The sequence below is a fragment of the Telopea speciosissima genome, chromosome 1, assembly GCF_018873765.1.
Source record: "Telopea speciosissima isolate NSW1024214 ecotype Mountain lineage chromosome 1, Tspe_v1, whole genome shotgun sequence".
NCBI lineage: Eukaryota > Viridiplantae > Streptophyta > Magnoliopsida > Proteales > Proteaceae > Telopea > Telopea speciosissima.
In genome coordinates this window covers 9670357-9691679 of record NC_057916.1, presented here as the reverse complement: position 1 = coordinate 9691679, position 21323 = coordinate 9670357, and the positions used below count along the sequence as shown (strand labels likewise).

Here is a 21323-nt window from a genome sequence, read left to right as displayed (position 1 = left end):
GTTGTTTTGGGTTCATTAGTAAGGCAGGATGTCCCCCACCCTCCCCCTTGTATATTCTTTTTTTATTTATTTTTTATTTTTTATGATTAAATGAATTGCTCCGAGGGTTGCCTATGGCCTTGGAGTTGTGGGATAAAAAAATAAAAAAAACAATGTTATTATTATTATATTTGATGGTCTGCGAAACCAAGCCATGCTCGGGTGCCTAATGTGCCATGTTGTAGGTATGGATTCGGCTGAACTTTGGGGACTGTTTGATCCCAAGGTCCTCAGCTCAGTGCTCACATTCAAGTGTCAGCTTTAGGAGAAAGGTAAGGTATTTTCAGTTAAGAAGAGAGCATCAGCATGTTACTCAAACTTTCTTGCGGATGTGTCATAACTCATGAAGTCAATGATATTTGGATTGGTTCACTACTTCCTAAATACAAGTTCTTACAAACCATTTGCCCTAATATACGAAATTCACTAATGTAGCAACCTGGGAGCAACAGTAAGGTTGTTCCATTGCGACCTAGTTGTTGCGAGTTCAAGTCGGGAAACAGTCTCTTCGTGAAACAGAGGTAAGGCTGCGTACATTGTGACCTTCCCTAGACCTCTCAGAGGCTGATGCCTCATGCACCATTTTGGAACTTGATTAGAAGATTCATGCAATCTTAAGTACGTCCTTTGGTAAGGTCAATCATGAAAAACCTAATGCATATGTATGCCATTCAAAACCAAGGTTCTGATCATGCCAAGTTCTTTTCCCTCCTTTCTGACTTCAAATATATGACAGCCATGTTGCCACAATACCTATCTATCCTAACTTTATGGCACCATCTGATTGTGGTCAAGTGCATAGCACACTTGGTAGCCAGTGGTGCGTAAAGGCCCATTGCTATCAGGAGGTCTTGAGTTCAAGTCTCCTGGTTCATAACCTACATCCCCCCTTACCTATCAAAAAAATAATAATAATAAAGAAAGTGGAGGTTGAAGTAAATCAAAATTAAAACCGACTATCTAAAATCTATCATTATTTTTGCACATTTACACATAAAATGTTAAGGTTATAGATTATTTGACACCTCAAGGGATGTCAATAAGAAAATCCCTTATATGCAACTAGTATGAATAATATCAATATTCCACCTCAAACAAGCATGAGAAGTGCCTCCAGATGACTCATGAAGTGACAAAAATTATACCAGTAGATTCCTTTTTTTTTTTTTAAACGAGCCTTTCTCATAACTAGGCAAGGTTTGAAATGGATCTGGATCCTCTACTTCGGAGCTGTCCCTACTTCCGTGCATCCCACACATAGCAAGGCGGGAAAGACCGCCTTACCGGGCTCAGGCAGGGATAAGACAGTCTTTTTGCCGCTTTGCTGTGTCTAGGGCACACGGTGCAGTACGGGCAGCTCGGCAGTAGAGGGATCCAACCCGTTTGGAATATGGTGAAATTTTCAATTTTGGTACTTTTAGGTTAACAAATGGTTCAATTGCAGAATAGAAGGGTTACTGTCCTAACATGGTGTGCCATATAGTAGAAAAAGAACCCTCCATGTGGCTCAAAAAGGTAGACCAACAAGACTCTGGATATAATCTTTTCCCACACCCTTGATAATTTGAGGAAAATTTTTGACTCACTTTTAACCATTTAACCTCGTTCATTTTGGGTTGAAATATTGATCCCTCTACACATGGATTCACCCATGTCCACCCATGTTAGCCACGAAGGAAATGATAATACAAATTCACTCTAAAAAATGTCATGGTTTCTGAATGAATGGGTCTACTATTAAGGCTATGCTTGGTTTAGTAACTAATTCAAGAATTCTGAGACTGGCCGATTCTAGAATCAAGAATTCTAACTCAATTCTAAGAATTCTAGATTTGCATGTGGAAAGTAACAATAATGCTTTGTGATTTACTGGAGAATCATGTTTGGTCGCACATTGATTATCTCACAACCCTGATCGCAATAAAATTAGCCAACTGATATCTCAAACCCATCTCCCCCCCCCCCCACCCCAAAAAAAAAAAAAAAATCTTTCCGGAGGAAAAACCTGTAAATCCGACGTTGGACCAATCCTGGAAAACTCGATTATGTACACCAAATCCATCAGACAAAAACTGATAAATCAAGAAAGACGGGAGTAAAAGAGATGACAAATCTTGTTTTGCAAACCTTAGCAAATTAATTGCTTCTTTGGTTAGTTAATTATATCTTATTAATTTCTAGATTCAATAAATAAAATCTGTTCTCTGATCAAAATTGATATATACAAGTTGGTCAGTCCTACTCCTGTCTCAGCTTTTGGTATGTTTTGGTCTCTGCAGTACAAAAAATGGATGCCTCGTGATCCTCTGCTCTCCATCAAAGCACCAAAAAATGGAGTACCTTAGCAGTGTCTGACATTACCAATGCCCAGACACTTTGACAATACAAGATATGGTAATCAAAGCTTTGTCGATGGAGAAGAAACACTCGCTCTTGATTGGCCAAAATCCATTTCTAGCCATCCAAAATCCTCCTTTTAGAAAAACCCCAAGAATCCAAGAATTAATCTGAAGTTCAGTTCTGGATTCTGGTTCAAGTCTATAATTTGACTTCCAAATCCATCTTATAATGGCCTTCCAAAGGCGACCCCAAATTGAACCCAGAATTCAGAATCAATATAGCCATAGTCAAAGACTCAAAATATGTACCTTTTTTCCTCACTTCCTCCTTTTCAACCCCTTTACTCTGTTTCTCAGACCTGCATTGCAATACTCACCAGCTTCGAAGCAGAGAAACTCTTGAGATCAAAGTCCAAAGAATGGTCGGTCACCAGAAGAAAAAGAGAAGGCATGGTATGGTTTACTACGAGTCATATGTTCATATTTTTGTCTCCAATGACAACAATGCACCTCACTCAAAAGTATCCAATCATGGGCAATTAAAAAACACTAAACAGAATTTCATTTATTGTCACTCATAAATGGCCAACAAAGCTATAGCAGGGTAATGAGAAAAAACTCGGGAGGTACAGGCAAAGTACACCTACTAGTGAAGTAACCACAGGCAATACAGATGCATCATCATACTGGTACAAGTGAAGAGGAACAAAAATGGGAAATTGCCACATTCCTACGGCTACAACAGCCATGGTTTCATTGACACAGGATCTGTAATTAACTAGAACTCCCCCTTCAAGATATATTAACTAGAACTCCCCCTTCAAGATATAGAGAAAGCAAACCAGGTCTCATCAAAGAAACTCAAATCACCTTCCAAGTCTCATTCCAATTACCAAGGTTTGGGTACACAGAGGTGGCAATGGGTTGTGTCAGGTCGTGTCCGTGTCGAGTCATTTCGTTTGTGTCAAAGGTGCCTCAACCAATTTCTTAATCATGTCAGAGCATCCCAACCCAACCCATTTATTAACAAGTCATGTTTGTATCAACCCACTATAACATATCATGATAATATTATGGAAACTTTAGGTCAATGGGTCATGTTGGATCAAGAAAAATAATTAAATTTCAAGCTTAATGCATGGAAATACATATATCAAAAGACTAAATTATACATTTTATCAATGTTAAGGTATTATATGTAAATAAGATGTATTACACTATTAAAAACTCATCGTGTTAAACAGGTCAATTCTGTCACACACCCTCAACCCAAACCCAATCTCAATCCCTTTTATTTACCGTGCCATGTCGTGTCAAAACTTTGTTGTGACAAATCTCCAACCCAAAACCTGTAATTCCGATGTTGTGTTCGTGCCATGTTGCAGATCATGTTGGAAATTGCTACCTGTTGGTACATAAATTCTATCCTGCCACTCCACTCCATTTAAAAAAGGCTTCCGCAGGGAATTCTAACAATCCCTGACTGAAGGGTATGGCTGAGCCTCAAATACTCGCTGCCAACTTAAGTAACCCAGCCTAATGCTTTAACCCCAACTTGGAACAGGCACAGAAAAAACTACTGGTGCAGCAATCAAATTGAATACATATTGATGGGTTGCAGCATATGAAGGTGAAATAAATTCGGCCTTGTTTTGTCAAAGCAGTGTCAGGGAAGCACTAAAACCTACGTTGTCCTTGCCCTAATCTGATGGTAGCTGAGTTGCTCATGTATCTGTCTGAATTTTTCTTTGAGCCTTTGTATCTGCAAAACCAGCAGCCAAGAAAGATCAGCAAATAGAAGATGCCCAAGGTTTAATAGAGGAAGAAGTTACAAGAGAATACCCGCTTCAGCTCAACTTCCAATTCTCGCTTCCGCTGTCCCAATGAGTGTCGCAAGTGAGTGATGTCAAAGATATTATCCAAGTCATCTGCAAAGGCAGATTCTAAGTCTTCCCGAAGAAGTGCAGGCAACTTGTCAACCACCGGCATTAAAAGAAAACAGTTGAACTGCAACAGAAGATGAAAAACATAAAGCATATGATCTAAACTATCAAAAGGTCTTTATTCCAATGGTGCAACTGGCTTATCATTTAGTAGGTTGTTTCCCTTGAAATATAGACAAATTGGCATAGCATATGGTGATGAAAACATATTATTATTCACAAACTCAAAAAATAGAAAAATGACATCAGAAACCAGAGGGAAAAAAATAGCAAAATAATTGCCAACCTTCAGTTCTGTGGAAGCCAGGAAATATTCTCTAATGCCATGAAATATCTGTTGTACCAAGGCATAAACAATCCTTTCAGATGAGGGAGCAAGCTTCCGATTCCACAGCGTGCTGTCCAAAAGATCAGCCAGCCTTGTCTCTGTTGTCTGAATGCAAGTGCTCGAGTCATTGCCCGAAGCCAAATGACTAAGCTTCACATCTGCTCTAGGCCTACTATCATGCTTGTTGTCATTCACAGCTTGTCCAAAGGATGGCTCTTGAGAGACAGCTCCCATGGTAGAATTACTACTTAAAGTGGATTGTTCGGAGCCAGCAAAAGAGTCTAAGAACTGACGCAATCCAGCACGGTTCTGCAAATTAGATTATAAATGTGAACCAAGTAATATTACTGACAGCCAAGTCAAACCCAAACAGAATACACAAAAGTGAACACACTTCTGGTCCACAAATTAGCTTTGTAACCTTATTATGGAGGGACCACGTGACATAACGGGTGGTGCTCACTAAATCCTCCATGCATCTGCAACAATATTATATGCAACAGTGAGATCATGGATAACTGAAAGGTGGGAAAATTTCCATTAAGATCTATTATAAGAACTAACAGTTTTTCCACAGGAAGCCCACTTTAATGTGTTACTATGTCCCAGATCAAATCGCAAACATACTTCATGGTCAAGTGCCATGAGAATTGTGGTAACTTCTAAGACCTGTTTTAATTTTAGGCCACAGAACAACAACTCATGGTTCTTTGATGGAAAGGATGTAACAGAATGTTCAGGGATACATTATCAATTATTAGGACTTCAATCAGAAGTTTCACGACTAAGAAATAGGAAAACATAAATAGTTACATCCTTGTGAGACATGATCCGTTAATTTAAGAAGTTCGATTGAAATTTAGAATTAAAAAAAAAAAAGATTTATAACAATATAGTATGCTTCAGTTCAAAAAGAAAAGTATCTCAACCCATTTAACTGGAATAAGTCCCAAAATCGGGAATCAAGAGGGAATATCCCTCGTCCACTACCTCTTAAAGGGAAAAGGATAAAGGAGTACAACATAATCTCGCTCAACTTAAACCCTCATTTTCTAGTTATTATTTATATAACAAAGTATGAGACTAAATAACGTCCCAAAACCCACATGGAGGGAAACTCTTAAAGCCTTCCAATTGATACCATCATGACATCAACGAATCATTCCAACAAGTCACCATTATAATAACATATAGTCACATGAGACGGCTATAGCTCTCAAACATTAAGAAAGCTCAAAATACCCATCATTATCATAAAAGGTGATTAAAACTCATACGGACCCTAATGTGGACAGCAAGTGGGGAGCCTCCACTGATACCAAGGTTTAGGATTAGAGGCATTATCCAATAAAAGGTTTACCCAAAAAAATAAATAAAATAATAAATCAGACCTCCATTCAGACCAATCATCCCCGCCATCACTGTCCAAGGTTCCTGGTAGTAAGGTGTCTGTAACCTCTTAAGCTAAGATCCTCAAATAATGATGTTCAGAGAGGTTCGCATCATCTATTTACAGATAGGGCTGTAAACGGATCGGATTCAGCTCGGATAGTTCTATATCCGCATCCGCATCTGATTAGCTATCGGACAGATTCGGATAGTGCTAAACGGATACAGACACAGATACGGATCGGATATTTTATCCGTTTACATGTAAATATAGCTTTTTGGATAGCTGTAGCCTATCCGTATCCGCATCCGTTTAGCTTTCAAACAGATTCGGATAGTGCTAAACGGATACGGACACGGATACGGAAACAGATTTCGGCTATTCATTTACACCCCTATTTACAGGTCACTTTAATTCAGGTACTTGCAAATTTCGGTTAAATGGTTCTTAAAGAAGTGAAACAACTTTCAATCCAGTTCACCCAATGCTTAAAGTAGAATTATCAATAGAAAAAATCAAAACTCCATTACAAGCTTATAATCAAGGAATATAACTAACTTTTCACGGCAAGCTCGTTCAGTAGATTCTGCAAAATTATTGAATGCAGACTCAACACGCCTCAGAAACACTTCATGGCCACTTAAATATTCACCATCTTTCTATTGAGAAAACAGTTAGGGGGGATGGGTTAGTTCATTCTGCAAGCAGAGCAAAAACCTATCTCATGATAATTGAGAAAGTATATGTATGGCCAGCAATTCACCAGAGAACAAAGGCCATACCTGAAGAAGATAAACAGAGATAGGAAGCAATCTTTTTAATATGTGCAAGAGCCTAAGACCCAACTGTAGAAAGGAAAGAACATTTCAGCGATAGAACATACAAAATCCATGAGAAATTGAGTGTCATAGGGAAATTATTATTTCTTTTAACAGGAGAGATAACACGTAATAAGAACAACCACCATTCTTATCAACAACATATGGGTTCAAACATACTTACCCAAAAATGTATGTGCTCAAGCCTTTGAATTTTGAAAGGGATAATCCCTAAGGAATTTTAGAATGTATTGGAGAAATATGGTTCTGATATAATCTAATTGAAAGAATGATGCAAATATTCAATACTTGAAGACTACAAAATGCTAGGCAAAAACAAAGACGATACATGGGCTAATGATAAAGAGGAAAACTCTAATTATATAGCTGAGAATGCACTCAATTGGATGAGTGATACAGGTAAATATAACGAATTGACCACTCGTCTAGGATTTTTCATCCACAACCTGGATAACTATAGGTAGGGGAATAATATGAATACGACAAATTTCAAATCCTTCAGTGAAAGCTCTGATATCTGTGAGGGAGGCAACAGTAGCACAATGGAAGCTCAGCAGTTTTAAGGGATGATAAGATTTATTTTAAGAAAGTTTATTTCAGAGTGCAGACAAAACACACAAAAGGTTTGGCATTAGTATATGCATAAAAAATCATCAAACACTTTCTCACAAGTTAATGCATTAAAGGAGATTACACCAATGTCATCTAGTGAAGCAGTACAAGGCTAGCATAGGAAGAGAAAGAACCAAAAGGGCCAGCCCAATCAGGCCCAATAAATTAAGTTGTAACCATCCCATGATAGGCCACGACTTAAGTTATAGTCAGCCCATATTTTGGGCCCATTTGTTTGTCATAACTTAAGCCCATATGCAACCATCGACCAGCAGCCATTGGAGTTTCTATTTTGGCTGAATATGTGGGCCCATGTTGCAGCCACGTGTGGAGTTACTATAATCTTTCCTAGTTACAATTTTGTTTTAGTTTCTCTTCTTGTAATAAGCTCTTAGTCATTTAAAGTAGTAGCAACTAAGAGTCTTACTTTATTTTAGTAAGTTTCGAATTTTTGTAATAGCAAGGGATCTTTCTAGAAGTTCTTAAATATCTTGGTAGCCAATAACCCCACACAATAGAAGGGTTGCTAATTTTGTATTCTTCCATTGCTTATTATAAATAAAGAGGTAGGGCTACTCTAGCCTATAGATTTGGATGTTTTGAAAAAACTATGCCGTATGTGTGTGTGTGCTGCTGTCCTAAGTAGTGGAGCTCTAGTCATATCCTTCTATCTTCTCATCTTTTTCTTTTCTTCTTTTATCCTTTACTGTTCTGTAGAGATTCCATCCGTCTTTCTCTCTCTATCATGGACTCCAGTTATTTCCAAACTACTTTTGTGACTTAACAATCCTTTACTGTTACTCACTTACTCTCGTATCCTCTTCCATCCTCTGTTAATTTATCTACTGTTGCAGGTCTGCGATAGGACAGCATATATGTCTGAAGTACAGTCTCCGTTTTCTGAGTATCTAACCATCAGATTGGGCTGAGGTTTGGATATGTTATTCCCTTCCCCTTCTACTCCCTTCAACCAAATTTGAGCACCATCGGACTGGTAAATTGAAAGATATTCTTATTTTCCTCGCTTGCTATGTTCTGGTTTTCCCCAGTTTCCATTTTCTATTTACACAGTTCTTCCTATCCAACCATCCTATTGTCTTGAGATTTTGGCCACATACTCCCTTTGTTAAGACCTCCATTCAATTATATCTCAGCCCCATCTGTTGAGTGGATGGAGAGTTATACTTACTTCGCTGCCAATTATTCTCAGTTTTGGTTCACTGCGAATCTGGTTTCTCGTAGGTTTCTAGTGTTTGGGTCTTCCAGCCTACTAAACCTCATCATCTAGAGCCATTTATTCTGTTAAAGAAGATACTGATAACCAACACGCTCTCAACAAATATTAAAGAAGATAAAGAGTACATTCCTTCAGTGTCACTGTTGCTCAAAAGCTTCGTCAGCAATATACATAAAATGGAAGGGAAAAAAAACACTCCTTAGTTGTTCTATCATGTAAAAGTATATCCCAATGGTTTTTAAAATACACCACTGGCATATGGGTTCAAATGTTCAACAAATGATAAACTCAAACCATAAAAAGCCAAAGGAAAGATAAGAAAAAACATTTCACCTGATGAAGAAAGGGTTCAAATGTCTCACGAGCCTTTGCAACAGCGATCACACAAGCAGTCCTGTTTAAGTGATTCGAAAACCATAAGTTTGTTGCAATATAGAAGAAATAATATTTGAAATTTTGGAAGGAGATCAACCTGGAAACCATGGATACCTAGAATAGTTTGTCCCATCATGGATATCTTCAACTCCACATGCATTAACAATCTCTTCCCGTGTAATCGGAGGGCACTTAATTCCTCCAACCACAAAACGGAATTCTGCCATCGCGCGATGATATTGTGCGCCACCATAGAGACGCATTCCAGCATTCTAAGTACAGAATCATTCCAGTTACTACATACACAATGAAACCTCAAAAGGCCACTGGCAATAAGATTTTGCTTTTATGGATTAGGTAATTTCCAACTCCCTCAATTTCCGCAACCTTTTTTTTTGGGGTTGGTTGGCCAAACAGCACTATTAGAATCAAACAGGAAAGAAGCTTATAAGGTACAAAAGTGAAAACTTGATAAAGCAAAACACAGCACCTCAAAGGTTGAACAAATGAACAGGTATAAAAAATTCTATGATATTATTTTTGACAAAAGACATACACAGGGATCAAGTAGTTCCGTGGTTTCCAGTGTAAATACTTACAGGTATTAACTTGTGTGGGAATTGGAGACCATCAGAGCAAGCAAATGCCCCCCCATTAACTCTCTCATCTTGTAATGTTTCTCCTGTGACAAAGCAAATAGTCTTAACCACCAAAACTTTTTTCTCCTTAACTGCCAAAACTTGACCCAATAAACAGAAGAAGAAAATGAAGAAAATGTTCATGCATGCTGCATTTACAGAAATAGAATCACTAACATCTACCATTTGCTAACAATTGACAAAAGCAGATCATCAAGATCAATTTACCAAATTTATCAGGAGGTGCAACCACTGTCCCCTTCAATAGCAATGACAACTGAGGAATGGGAATCACTATAGTTAGCAGCAATTCAGTAAGGTAAAAGATCATGATTAATTTGACTATTTCATTACACTTATTTCCTGATGTGGATGCTGTTATCTAGAATAAATAAAACCCTTTGCAGGAGCATAATAGGTCCATCAAGAGAAAAAGAAAAAAAGAAAAAAAACAAATATCATGTTGGCTACAAAAATTGAGCAATCTTTGGTTATCCTCTAATTATATCGCCCCAAACAGTAGAAACCTTGGTCAGGAAAAGATCATGAAACGCTCTTCCTTTCTCCTTCAATTTTACTTCATCTACATTGCTGCATATAAATAAACAAAAGGCATATATCAAACATTAGCCTCTCTTTGCCCACCAATCACTTTATTGTTTACAATTCTAAATCATAGTCTTACAACAAAAGAAGAATTGCTTCGACAAAAAGGTCAAAGAACAAGATCACAGTTTCAGCATGTTGAGAGGCAGCGAAATTTATCCTCAATTTTTCCTTTGGTCTGCCTATCTAACAATACTTTAACAACAGCCACTAGAGAGTGAGGGAGGGAAGTAGGGGAGAGGGGGAAGGGGTGCCTTAAGGCACAAGGTTAAGACAGGAGAATCAAACCCGTGACCTCCTAGGAGCCTGCACTCTACTGGCAAGGCACCAACCAACTGTGCCAGCAGTTGTCTTCATTTATCCTCAAGTTCACATTCACTAGACATACAATGCTTCAAAAAAAAAAAACAAATAATTTTAGTAACCAAAGCTACGGACCTGAGTTCCTGATTTATTTCCTTTAGCTTTCTTGTCGCGCTCCGATACTCCTTTTCAAGCAGTGGAATGATAGATGGGACATTGTCCATATACCTTACCAAGATGTTTCGCATGGAAGTTCCAGTTTAGAGAATATGAAATTTTAATTACTGAAACATAATCAGATGAAACAAGAAAACCTCTGTACCTTTTCTGTAGTAATTCTTCCAAAAATGATCTGAGGCTGCTTACACCTATTCTACTTCTTTCTTCTTTTGACAGAGACCTTCCTAACTTCTCCTCCAAAGATGTAACATCTTCTGTCTCCCTCAAGAAAACAGCCTGCATTAAGAAACATAAAAGCAATTTAATAATTTCAAAAGGCATTCAGTGATTTAAAATTAAAAAAAAGATGTTCAACCTTTAAGAGATGCAATATATGCAGTCACTTGAGAGACATTGATGCTCTAATCAAATGAAGATTTTGCAATTCACTATAGTTAGAAAACAAACAAAGTTTCAATTCTAATTACTATAGTTTGAACATCCTACTATCTGCCAATCTCAAATTTAACATGGCTCAATCAAGAAAGGGCATCCTATATTACTAAGAACAAGTATTAGTACACACTTGATGCAGCAAAGGACTAGACTCAGTATCCTAAACAACATTAAAATTGATTATCAGTGAAAACTTTTCCAATTGAATGTGAAGAATATTCCACATAAAGAGGTGCGGAAACCTCACCTTGATCATACTTTTCCCTCTCCATGTTTGTCACATCCATTGGCTTTGCTACCAACTACATGGTTTCAACTATTTCTCAACTCAAAGAAGCCTTATCCCGGGTCACTTACACAAATCTTGTTCCACCATTCCACTTGATTACAGTGTAGCATTTATCCCCTTAAGAGTTTTCCCCCATTTTTGATCAATTATAATGGAAGCAATATAGTAGGTAACCTTGACTATGTTTATATTAATTGATAACATTTAGATACCACATCAAAGGCAAAAAAAATTGTTTGATTGATTAGCATCATATGGAGCTCAGTAGCGACATTAACATCAGAAGAAGTCAAGTGTTCATTTGAAACCACGAAAACCACAACAACATTTGAGAAAGAGATGGGCACTTCAATATGATAACTGATTAGAATCTACAATATCAGAAACAACAGATGATAAGTATATAACTACAGTTTCAAGGGTAAGAAGACAGAGGGAGGAAAAAGAATAAAAGCTAATATAAATTTTTGTGATAGTATGAGTCATAACCAACCAAATCAAGTACATAATGTATTATTGACAATGAAATATCTTTACCATCATGTTGCAAAATACAAGAAGAATTCTAGAAGCGAACCTGCTTAAACTCATTATTAGATCTGTAAACAAACTCATGTCCAGCACCAACTCTTCCAGATGGCACAGATGTAAAGAATGGAGAGTCACCCAATATGCACCCATCAAGAGTACGAGGAGGTGGTCTAAGAAAAACTTCCACATCTGAAGAACGTGCAAACTGAGGTATTTTAGTGTCAAGCTTTGTTGAGACAATCACTGTCCTTGACAGTTCCGGGTCAATCTACACATGATAAATGAAAGGAAATTAAGTTGACCAGAACAAAGAAACCGGATATCAGTCTATTTTATATAATCTAGCAATTTGACTTGATAATGCCTAGGAAGAAATCAACAGAAATGATAGGTATAATCTACGACTAGAAAGACACACGTACTTGCATCACCACCCTCCTTGTGGTAGCATTACTCCAATCACTACAATCTTCAAGACATAATATGATCAACTCTTTATGCTGCATCTTAGCACGGACAAGAGACTCTACTGCACGAGCTTGTCCCTACAGAGTTGACACAGATTAAACCCAAATACAGAGAAAGTGGAACAAGTTTACTAGTATTAAAAACAGATTAGCTAAACAAAAAAAATTATTTCAAATCTTACAACATAAAAACTAAAATCCCTCCATGCACCTGTAAAGCTCGGTTCTTCCGACCTGGAGCTGGAGCAATAAGGCCTGGTGTATCTATTATGGTAAGGTTTGGACAGTACTTATACTCTATTTTAATAATTATTTCCTTGTCCGAGAACTGACAAGGCTCTTGCTCCAACCTCATGTTTTCAGCTTCAATGTAAGCCTACACAGAATAATGGAATTGGAACTAAATTGTGTCAGTTCATGTAAGGAAAACAGCATAACGAAATACAGTTGTGCTTATATATTAGTAAAGCAAATCATAGGAAAACATCTAAAAGAAATTAAGGGCAAAGGAAACATCAAACTGCTACCACATTAAAGTATATTACATCGATGGAGTATCTTTTATGCTGGAGATAAAAGCTACATCCTCACATGTCCAACATGACACATGGACATGTAAGAAATCTTGGAGGAGTAATCGTTCTAAAAATCACAGTCGATATGCCATCATAAATATAAAATATCTTGGGTAAATAAAAAGGAAGTTTTTCCACGATGTTTTTTTCTCTTCTTTTTTTTTTTTTGGAGGGGGGGGGGGGAGGTGTGTGGATAAGTAATGCAAATATATTCAAATAAAAATAGCAACAAAATAAGAAATTCTAATGTCACAAGTTCTTGATATGCCTCATCTAACAAGGTCACAATTTAGTGCCACAAGGTACAATTTGAATGGGCGCAAGTGGGTCCATGTGCTAGATGACCCCTCTCCCATCTCAGCTGTCAAGTTTCAGCCTGAAAAAAGCATGGGAAGGGGTTAAAAAATGAGTTTAAAGTTTCATCAGTTACACGAGTACCATTTCACTGTAAAGAAATCTAGTGGTATTTCTGTGATTTTATTGTCACTTTGAAATTAGAAGCCAATCTCAAGGTACTTGCCCTACTCATTTGGAACCAAAATTTGACCAATGAAATGGGTGTGAGGGCCTCTATCACATGAACCTACCCGTGTTTAATAGTTTCTGGCATTAATGGGACCCTTTTTATCAATGGCTAAATAAGCAGCAATCGGCTTCAGTTACTGATTCAGCATCTGTGTCCTATTACAATATATTAAAGGCACAGAAGTGAAGAAAGAAAGGCTCCTGTATCTGTGCTGCAAAATGAAATTCAAGACACATTTTCTGAATCACCAACTTTAGTTGCAGTTATAAAGTTACAAGAATCTGCAGTCGTCAAAATGATGAAATAACATATCACTCTTTATAGTTACATTGTATGAAAAAAAAAATAATGGACTTAAAAATAAAGACTGTTGGACCAGTATCTTGGAATAGTCAAATGCTACAAGAACTGTTTAGTTTCTTCAAGATATGAGGCCAAATAGATTATTACACTGCAATGTAGCCCCATGGAAGGAATGGAAGCTATTTAACATATTATCCTTGACAATTGAGAACAAATTGAAGCAAATGTCGGGAACCAAGGCTGTTGTAGCCGTTATAGCAGCCCCTATATCTGTTGAACTAGTTAATTTTCATGATGATAGTGTCAAGAACCAATAACCAATTTCCACTATAGTCAAATGCGTGGACTGAAGAATACAAAACAAAAATCAGATCTTTTAGGTGGCTAGTTCCACTCCCTTCTGCCTCTCTGATAGTTCAAACTTCAAAGGTCTAAGTTACATTATCAAATTGGTAAAGAATTTCACGACTAAATAAAAAGAAACAGCTTAGGTCTGCAATTAAAAACAATAACAACTAAATCTGGACCACAGTTACTGCAATGACATGAATTTCTAGCTAGAAGTAGAACAAAGTTCATAATCACCATCTGGGTATTGTTTGAACTTCGAATAAGCGTAGTCTGGAACTATATCCTTACTTGGATTTCTTGAAGCGATTTCTCCTGGGCGATGGTAAGGTCTGTGTCAGAGACGAGGCGACAGAGCGGGAGTTCGCAGTCAGGATCGTACTTCATGTGAAGGGTAATGGGTCGCCTGGTCTTGGTGCCACCTCCCACATGGTTAAATTGGAAACCCATGAGAGCTTCCACCAATGCGCTCTTGCCGTCGGTCTGGTGACCCACCACCAACACTGCCGGTGCATCGAAGGGGGTCTCGAACTCCTGTGCCAGTCCATGGAGCTCGTTGTACGCCTCGTACAGTCTCGATTGACTTTCCAAGTCTCCTCTCAGATACCCTTCGTCCGTCTCCATCTCTCTCTCTCTCTGCTGAGTGCTAAGACTTCAATTCAGAGGTTAGAAGAAGACGTAATCGGATGGAAATCGAATGGCAAGCGTTACCACTTCGCCATTCTGGAAAAAAAGTCGACAGCCGTGACAGCTTGTTGATACTGCGCTGATAAAAGGGAAAATCCTGCGCGCGTGTAGTTTTAGCCGTTGGGTGTGCTGTACAGTCGAACACATCCTTGGACGTGCGCCGAGATATGTGCAGCACAGCTCAACTACGTATATGCACTAGTGGTTAGGTGCAATTTGAGCCGGGCTTATGGTTAGGTGCAATTTTAGCCGGGCCAGCCCGAGTGCATAAGCCTTGACTGATTGTTTGGTCCATCAAATTCTTACCCAAAAGAGAAAAAGTGCAAAGTCAATCATGGGCCTGCATGATAACAATTTTTGTTTTGCTATTTCTTTGGTTTTTTGTATTTAGGAATTTAAAAACAAAATAGCAAAAAGTAGAAATCTGTTTGTTAACATCGATTATTTTTTTTGTTACTAAAATGAATCGGGACAAAAAAATAGTTAAGAAATAAAAAGAAGAAGAAAAAAAAGGCTCCAATTTGGAACTTCTCTATTCCATAAATAAAAATCTCTAATTTATTCAACCTAGCTCCAAGATTCTCACCTTCTCAACACTCCACCATCACTACCTCCACCTCCATCTTCACCAAAATTTTAGGTATTCAATGCCATTTTTGAAAATTTATTAAAGTTTCAGAAACAGAAATCACTGTGCATAACAAATGTGTTACTGTTTCTTTATTAGCCCAAAAATATTAATTTACTAAGCATTACCAAACACATTTCTTTGACAATAAATTTGATCCAATAATAGAAATACAAAAAAATATTTCTTAAATAAAAACATTTCCTAGAAACAAAAGTGTTATCATTCAGGCCTTAAGCTTCAAAACTCAAAGTTGGGTTAATGGCTTAAGGCATTAGATAATGTCAATCAACCGGATAAAAACTGACCCTGACGAAGTCTGTCCAAGATTAATCAGTATAAAAGGTCATATGTCTTTGAAATAGCCAAAGATCCTCTCTAGCCTCATGTGACAATTTTGGAAGGACCAGGCTTCTAAAACCAAGAGCTCAAATCCCCAATCTTTATATGTGGTGGACTTTTATTTTAGAAATTGCTGACGTGTATTTTCTTGTTTTTTTTTTTTTGGGGGGGAGACAGGAGGGGTATCCGACTTTAGGCCGACTAAATCCCCCATGGGCTCGTACATGACCCCCGCGCCATGCACAAACTGGGAACTTCTGGGCCCTAGTGAGCCTCAGGCGGGTGGCCCCAATAAAATTATGCAGCGGTGAAAGTTTGATCACGAGACCTCGCTTCTTAGTTTTTCTTTTGTCTATATAAGTGTGTAGCACTGTAGCCGCGTTAGAGGGAGAGGCCAAAAGCCCAAAATCCAAAAGTGACAAAGATTCCATTTTTTTTTTTTTGTTTTGGGAGTAAGAAAGAATGTAGTTCCTTAAGTCGATAAGACATATGTTTTGTTCATTAAGCAAATAATTTATATAAAAAATTACAAGATAAATTTTTTTTTGGAAGAAAGTTCTCTGTCCAAGAGTGTGGCCTAAGTCAACACTCCCATGAGTCTATCTCTATCCTCCCCATATGAAAAGACACCTCTAGCCCATTATTTTGAAGAGGAGGGAGATAGACTCATGGAAGTACTGGCGTAGGCCACACTCCCGGACAGAAATCTACTACCTTTTTTTTTTTAAATAAGGAGAAACAGAAATTTAAATAAAAAAGTTATATTTAAAATTAAAGAGCTTAAATCCCAAGGCCAACAGCCATGATTCTTCTTTACAAACCATCGGACGTGACGTCCTCTGAATCCACCCAGATATCTAACGTCAAGTATCCATTTTGTATGGCATTCTATAGTTTTGGAGAGTCCTTTTGTTGATCTAAGAAAATCCAATATAAAGTTACATTGAACTCATAAAATTGCAAACCAACTAGATATAGATTCTATTGAGTCCATCACAACATGAGACTATTGAGACTATTGGGTTTCTACACGGAAAATGAAAATAATAATTCCCTTTTTCTTAATGGTTAGTTTTTGAGTGTGGCAACCCAGTGTATCTTGGTAAACATTTTAATTTTCTTTAATCCGATTAATCAAGTAGAAAAAATCATGTGCAAGCCTTTTAATGCGCTTTGTACGTAGCACAATTTCCTTTTTGAAGTTTTGGGATAGGACTTGAGGTTGTAGAAATTTCTAGATAAGAGTTGAGGTTGTAGAATTTTTTTTATAGAAATTGGAGACTCTTGAAATTTATGCAATATTTTGTCTTAAGGGGAGAAAATTCAATGTAGAAAAATAATCAATTCAAAACCAATGGTTCAGAAAACCGGTCAGAGGATCCACCATATAGGAATTGGTATTTTTCACTATTCTAGTCACCCCCCCTCCTTCTCAGATATTTATCATCTCCTGTTACTACACGATGTAGTACTGCATCATGCGGCGCTGCAGAGGCCATGTGGCACAGCAGGCCTCACATGGTGCACATGGCCTTTGCAACCACTGCACGATGCATTATTGTACTGTGCAGTAACAGGAAAGGATAAAAATTCCTCCTTCTCCTATTTCATTTGCTCCAAAGTTCTAGTAATCGGAATTGAGGCCCGAATCGGCCTTTGTTATTTCAATTTCGATTTCAATTCAGATGGAAGATTATACCACCAGTCCACTTTTTTTATCGAAAATTGAAGGAGAAAGAAAGCAAAGATCAAGCGGACTTGTTGAAACGCTTAACGGCGATCCAACAATCATTTATAGGTATTTAGATACCCTCTCTTGGTAAGTAACTTTTAAGAATAAGTTTGTTAAACGGAATCGGGTCTTGGACCCGGTCCATGGCGCCCACAAGGTGCAGCCCTGGCCCATCCCTCAGTTCTATATATATACCCCTCTTACAACCCTAGAGCCATTATACTAGAAACTAAATGTCTCTACTCTCTCTTGTTCTCCAAGATATTCAAAGATCATGAAGGAAATCGTTCGAGTTGTAAATCTTGTAACCAAACTGAAACGAAATCCTCTCTCGCTGCGTTCTTATCTTCGTTCATTTAATATCCTAACGGATGGTGATTTATTTATAAAATTATTAATCGATCAATTCTAATCAGATTAAATTGGAAACTACGATAGATTCCAAAACAATTAAACCCAAAAAATACTTTTCAAGATGATGATACCAAACCCTAACTCATTTCCATACCTGTTTTTACTCTACTCATTAACTTTTCATTGATGAAGACTCCAAGAGGTAGGTCAACCTATTTTTAATAATATACAAAACCAAGAAATGGGTGAGGGAGCAGGCCACTTAGCTTCTTAGCCCCATTTCTTGTCCAATTTGTCGAGGTGGGTCATGCTTATAAGTCATTTTTTAATAAAAGTCCACCACCTGAAATTTGCCTTAAATATTTTATTCAAAAATTCCAAACAAAAAGCCAAAGAAAACAATTGTACACACCACACTAACGGTCCTAAACACGCAGGAACAATCTTTTTTTTTCCACAAACTCGCGGTCCTTTTCCTTCGTAGCTTCTCTGCACTTCCCTAAATGACTTCCTTCCATGAATATTAATTTCAATTCTTCATTTTGAATGTTTTTGTACTTATCTCTTACAAGGCAAGAGAATCGAAATTTCCTTCTAAGTTTCTCCCTGCCCGGCGCGGCCTCTTTGTTCCTATACATATATATATAGACACGCCTCTCTTCTAACATACAACGTATTTCATTAATTTCTGATGATTAATCTCTACTAATTAAGATGCCTCACCTTAGCTATGGTGACCTGCAGAGGATATTCAAGAAGCTTGACCTGAACGGCGATGGCTATGTAAGTATTAGCGAGCTTCATTGGGTATTGGACAGGGTTGGTATCTGGACAAGCCAAGAGGAGCTCGAATATACTTTGGAGAGAGACAATCTTGATTTAGAAGAATTTATTCGATTCTATGATGAATCGATAGCAGCAAAGATAAGAAGTGATGGGGAAGATGATGAAGCAGAGGATGATGAGGAGAGAGATAGGCTTGATCTTGTGGAAGCTTTCAAGGTATTCGACCTGAACAATGATGGGTTCATCTCTAGTGAAGAACTCCAGAGTGTGTTGTCGAGACTTGGGTTATGGGAGGAGAGTAAGGGAGATTGTCGAAGTATGATTCGAAAATTTGATACCAATTCAGATGGGTTGCTTGATTTCGAGGAATTCAAGGCTATGATGTTGCTTACAACTCCATGATATATAATTTAAGTTTCTAATTTCTTTCTTTGTTATCTGTGTGCTTGTAATTATTTGCATAACCAAATGTTTTGACTATGATATATATGTATATATTCATATTAGGGTAGGGATGTAACGGATCGGATTCGGATCGGATGTGATGGGCGGATATTCCTGAATACGGATATCTAACGGATTCGGATGCGGATCGGATTCGGATTTTCGACCATCCATTTACATCTCTGTCTTGTGTAACCCAGACCTTCCTCCCCCTAACAGATACAATTCACTCTCAATCCACATCTCTTAGATCATGATTCTCTTTTTATCATATTCTAGAACTTGTTTAATCTTCAAAACCCTCAAAATCATTATTTACTTAATTTTTATTGTTAAGTATTCGGATTTTTTGGACGGATTTTAATCGGAGTATTCGGATTATTTTCGGATATCTCTAAGCGAATACGGATGCCCCTAAGCGAATACGGATGCGGATTCGGATTCGGATTCGATTTCGGTTATCCATTTACATCCCTAATTAGGGGTGCAAGTTTGGCCTAGTAATCCCGAACCCGTCCAAGTCTGCCCTGAGTCTACAGATATTAAGTCAGATTCTCCAAACTACGGGCATGGGTATGGCCATGGGTTGAAATTTCTATTTCTGTGGCCTGGCTGGGTTTGGGTTGAAGCATGTCTAAACCCGGCCAGACCTATATATATAATTGGAAAAATGAATGATTACTATCTAGCTAGGGGATCGGAGGAGTAGCCTCCGCTAGCACCCCCTCTCTCTATCTATCTCCCCCCTCTAAAATGACCTCCCTACCCCATATTAATCCAACAGATAAGAGGACACCCATTGGTTGTTTTCTATCTGTGTAGCCTCCGTTACTAGACATGAAACACTCCCCTGTAACTATATATAACTATAGGGAAAAAAGAACGATGCTTGATTGTATATATGTAGCCTGCACCCAACAACCCCCTTGAAATGATTGTCCACTCTCTACAAAATGAAAAATCCCCCTGATAAATGCCTTGCGCATCCCTTCATTGGCCCCCACGCTAGTGTAGGAGCCATGCAACCAGGTAGTGATCTTCTTTCTATTATTATATTAGTTGTTAAGGACTCAGGGTCAATCAAGGTCAATCCGTCTATTATTTGTCTGGTCTATTATATATCTGGTCTTGATTTTCATATATAAAAAAGGGGGAGCGCAGGGGCCACGTGCCTGTGGCAGCCAATGAGATCGCATGTCTTGGCATCTTGTGGGTAGGGTGGTCATTTCATGCCCCCACTTTGTTTGGGCGTGGCCAACCCCCCCCCCCCACAGAGAACATTTTCTCATATAAAAAAATAAAGAGAGAATACTACTTGATCGCATGGTCCTTGCGCCAACACGGAGACCAATGGGAATGCATGCCCAAACATCCTATATGGAGTGTGGGGTGGGGTGGTCATTTCGCCACCCATGTGTTTGGGCATAGGGGGCCGCCAAGCCAGAAAGCCTTATTTTTTTCCCAAAAAGTAATGTAAAAATATATTGAATTTTATTGATTCTAACAGGTATAGTCGGTTTTCCTCAATCTATTTGATTGGGGATTCAGTTTGTTAATAATTTCTAAAAATCAAAGAAATATTAAGGAAAAAAGAAACCTGCGGGGGAGCTTGGCTAGTCCTGCACCCTGTGCCAGCCCGTCCATGTGAAAAATCTCAGTCTTGTTGATGCTCTCCTACGCACACTATGATTGACCTCGTGCTGGCGCAAAGACCACGCTACTAGGTAGAGACCCTTCTCGATCCCATAATCATGATTGACCCTATGTTGGCGCAAAGGCCACGCTATTAGGTAGAAAGTAGAAACCTTCTCCCATAATTTAATTGATCGATCAGTCAATTCGATAGGATAGTGAGGCGAGCGAGCGTTCTGTCATCTGTGACTCTGTGACTCTGTGACTCTGTGACTCTGTGAGGTAAGTAATGTAAAAACCCCTTCCGCGTACCGACATACGTGTACGTGCGGCTAATGTCGATTTCGTGAGGTTTCTAGAGCTAGCAAAGCTTATTTCTGTGTACGTAGTGGATACCATTTTCACGACACAAAAT

General features: G+C 38.2%; 2 protein-coding genes across 2 annotated transcripts; one reads left to right on the top strand and one right to left on the bottom strand.

Moving 5' to 3' along the window:
• Window positions 1–4030: 4030 nt before the first annotated feature.
• On the bottom strand, window positions 4031–15030 carry LOC122657855 (dynamin-like protein ARC5). The gene is made up of 17 exons (XM_043852654.1): window positions 14595–15030; window positions 12763–12927; window positions 12507–12629; window positions 12131–12352; window positions 10972–11105; window positions 10785–10877; window positions 10268–10331; window positions 9969–10017; window positions 9702–9784; window positions 9217–9374; window positions 9061–9121; window positions 6822–6884; window positions 6598–6698; window positions 5071–5128; window positions 4608–4958; window positions 4221–4385; window positions 4031–4140 (listed from the first exon to the last, which is right to left on the bottom strand). The coding sequence occupies exons 1-17, from the start codon at window positions 14925–14927 to the stop codon at window positions 4063–4065; spliced, it is 2301 nt and encodes a 766-aa protein (XP_043708589.1). The 5' UTR covers window positions 14928–15030; the 3' UTR covers window positions 4031–4062.
• Window positions 15031–18736: 3706 nt separating this feature from the next.
• Window positions 18737–19246, top strand: LOC122657892 (probable calcium-binding protein CML44). The gene has a single exon (XM_043852693.1). It carries the CDS (start codon window positions 18761–18763, stop codon window positions 19232–19234), a length of 474 nt encoding a protein of 157 aa, XP_043708628.1. The 5' UTR covers window positions 18737–18760; the 3' UTR covers window positions 19235–19246.
• The last annotated feature ends 2077 nt before the right edge of the window (window positions 19247–21323 follow it).

Coding starts and splice junctions, on each gene's coding strand:
- LOC122657855 (XM_043852654.1), bottom strand. CDS start 14,927: ATGGAGACGGACGAAGGGTATCTGAGAGGAGACTTGGAAAGTCAATCG. Junction 11,106..12,130: donor CTAATAATGAGTTTAAGCAG/GTTCGCTTCTAG, acceptor TTCTTAATGCAG/GCTGTTTTCTTGAGGGAGAC. Junction 6,885..9,060: donor TTGAACCCTTTCTTCATCAG/GTGAAATGTTTT, acceptor TCCTTTCTACAG/TTGGGTCTTAGGCTCTTGCA.
- LOC122657892 (XM_043852693.1), top strand. CDS start 18,761: ATGCCTCACCTTAGCTATGGTGACCTGCAGAGGATATTCAAGAAGCTT.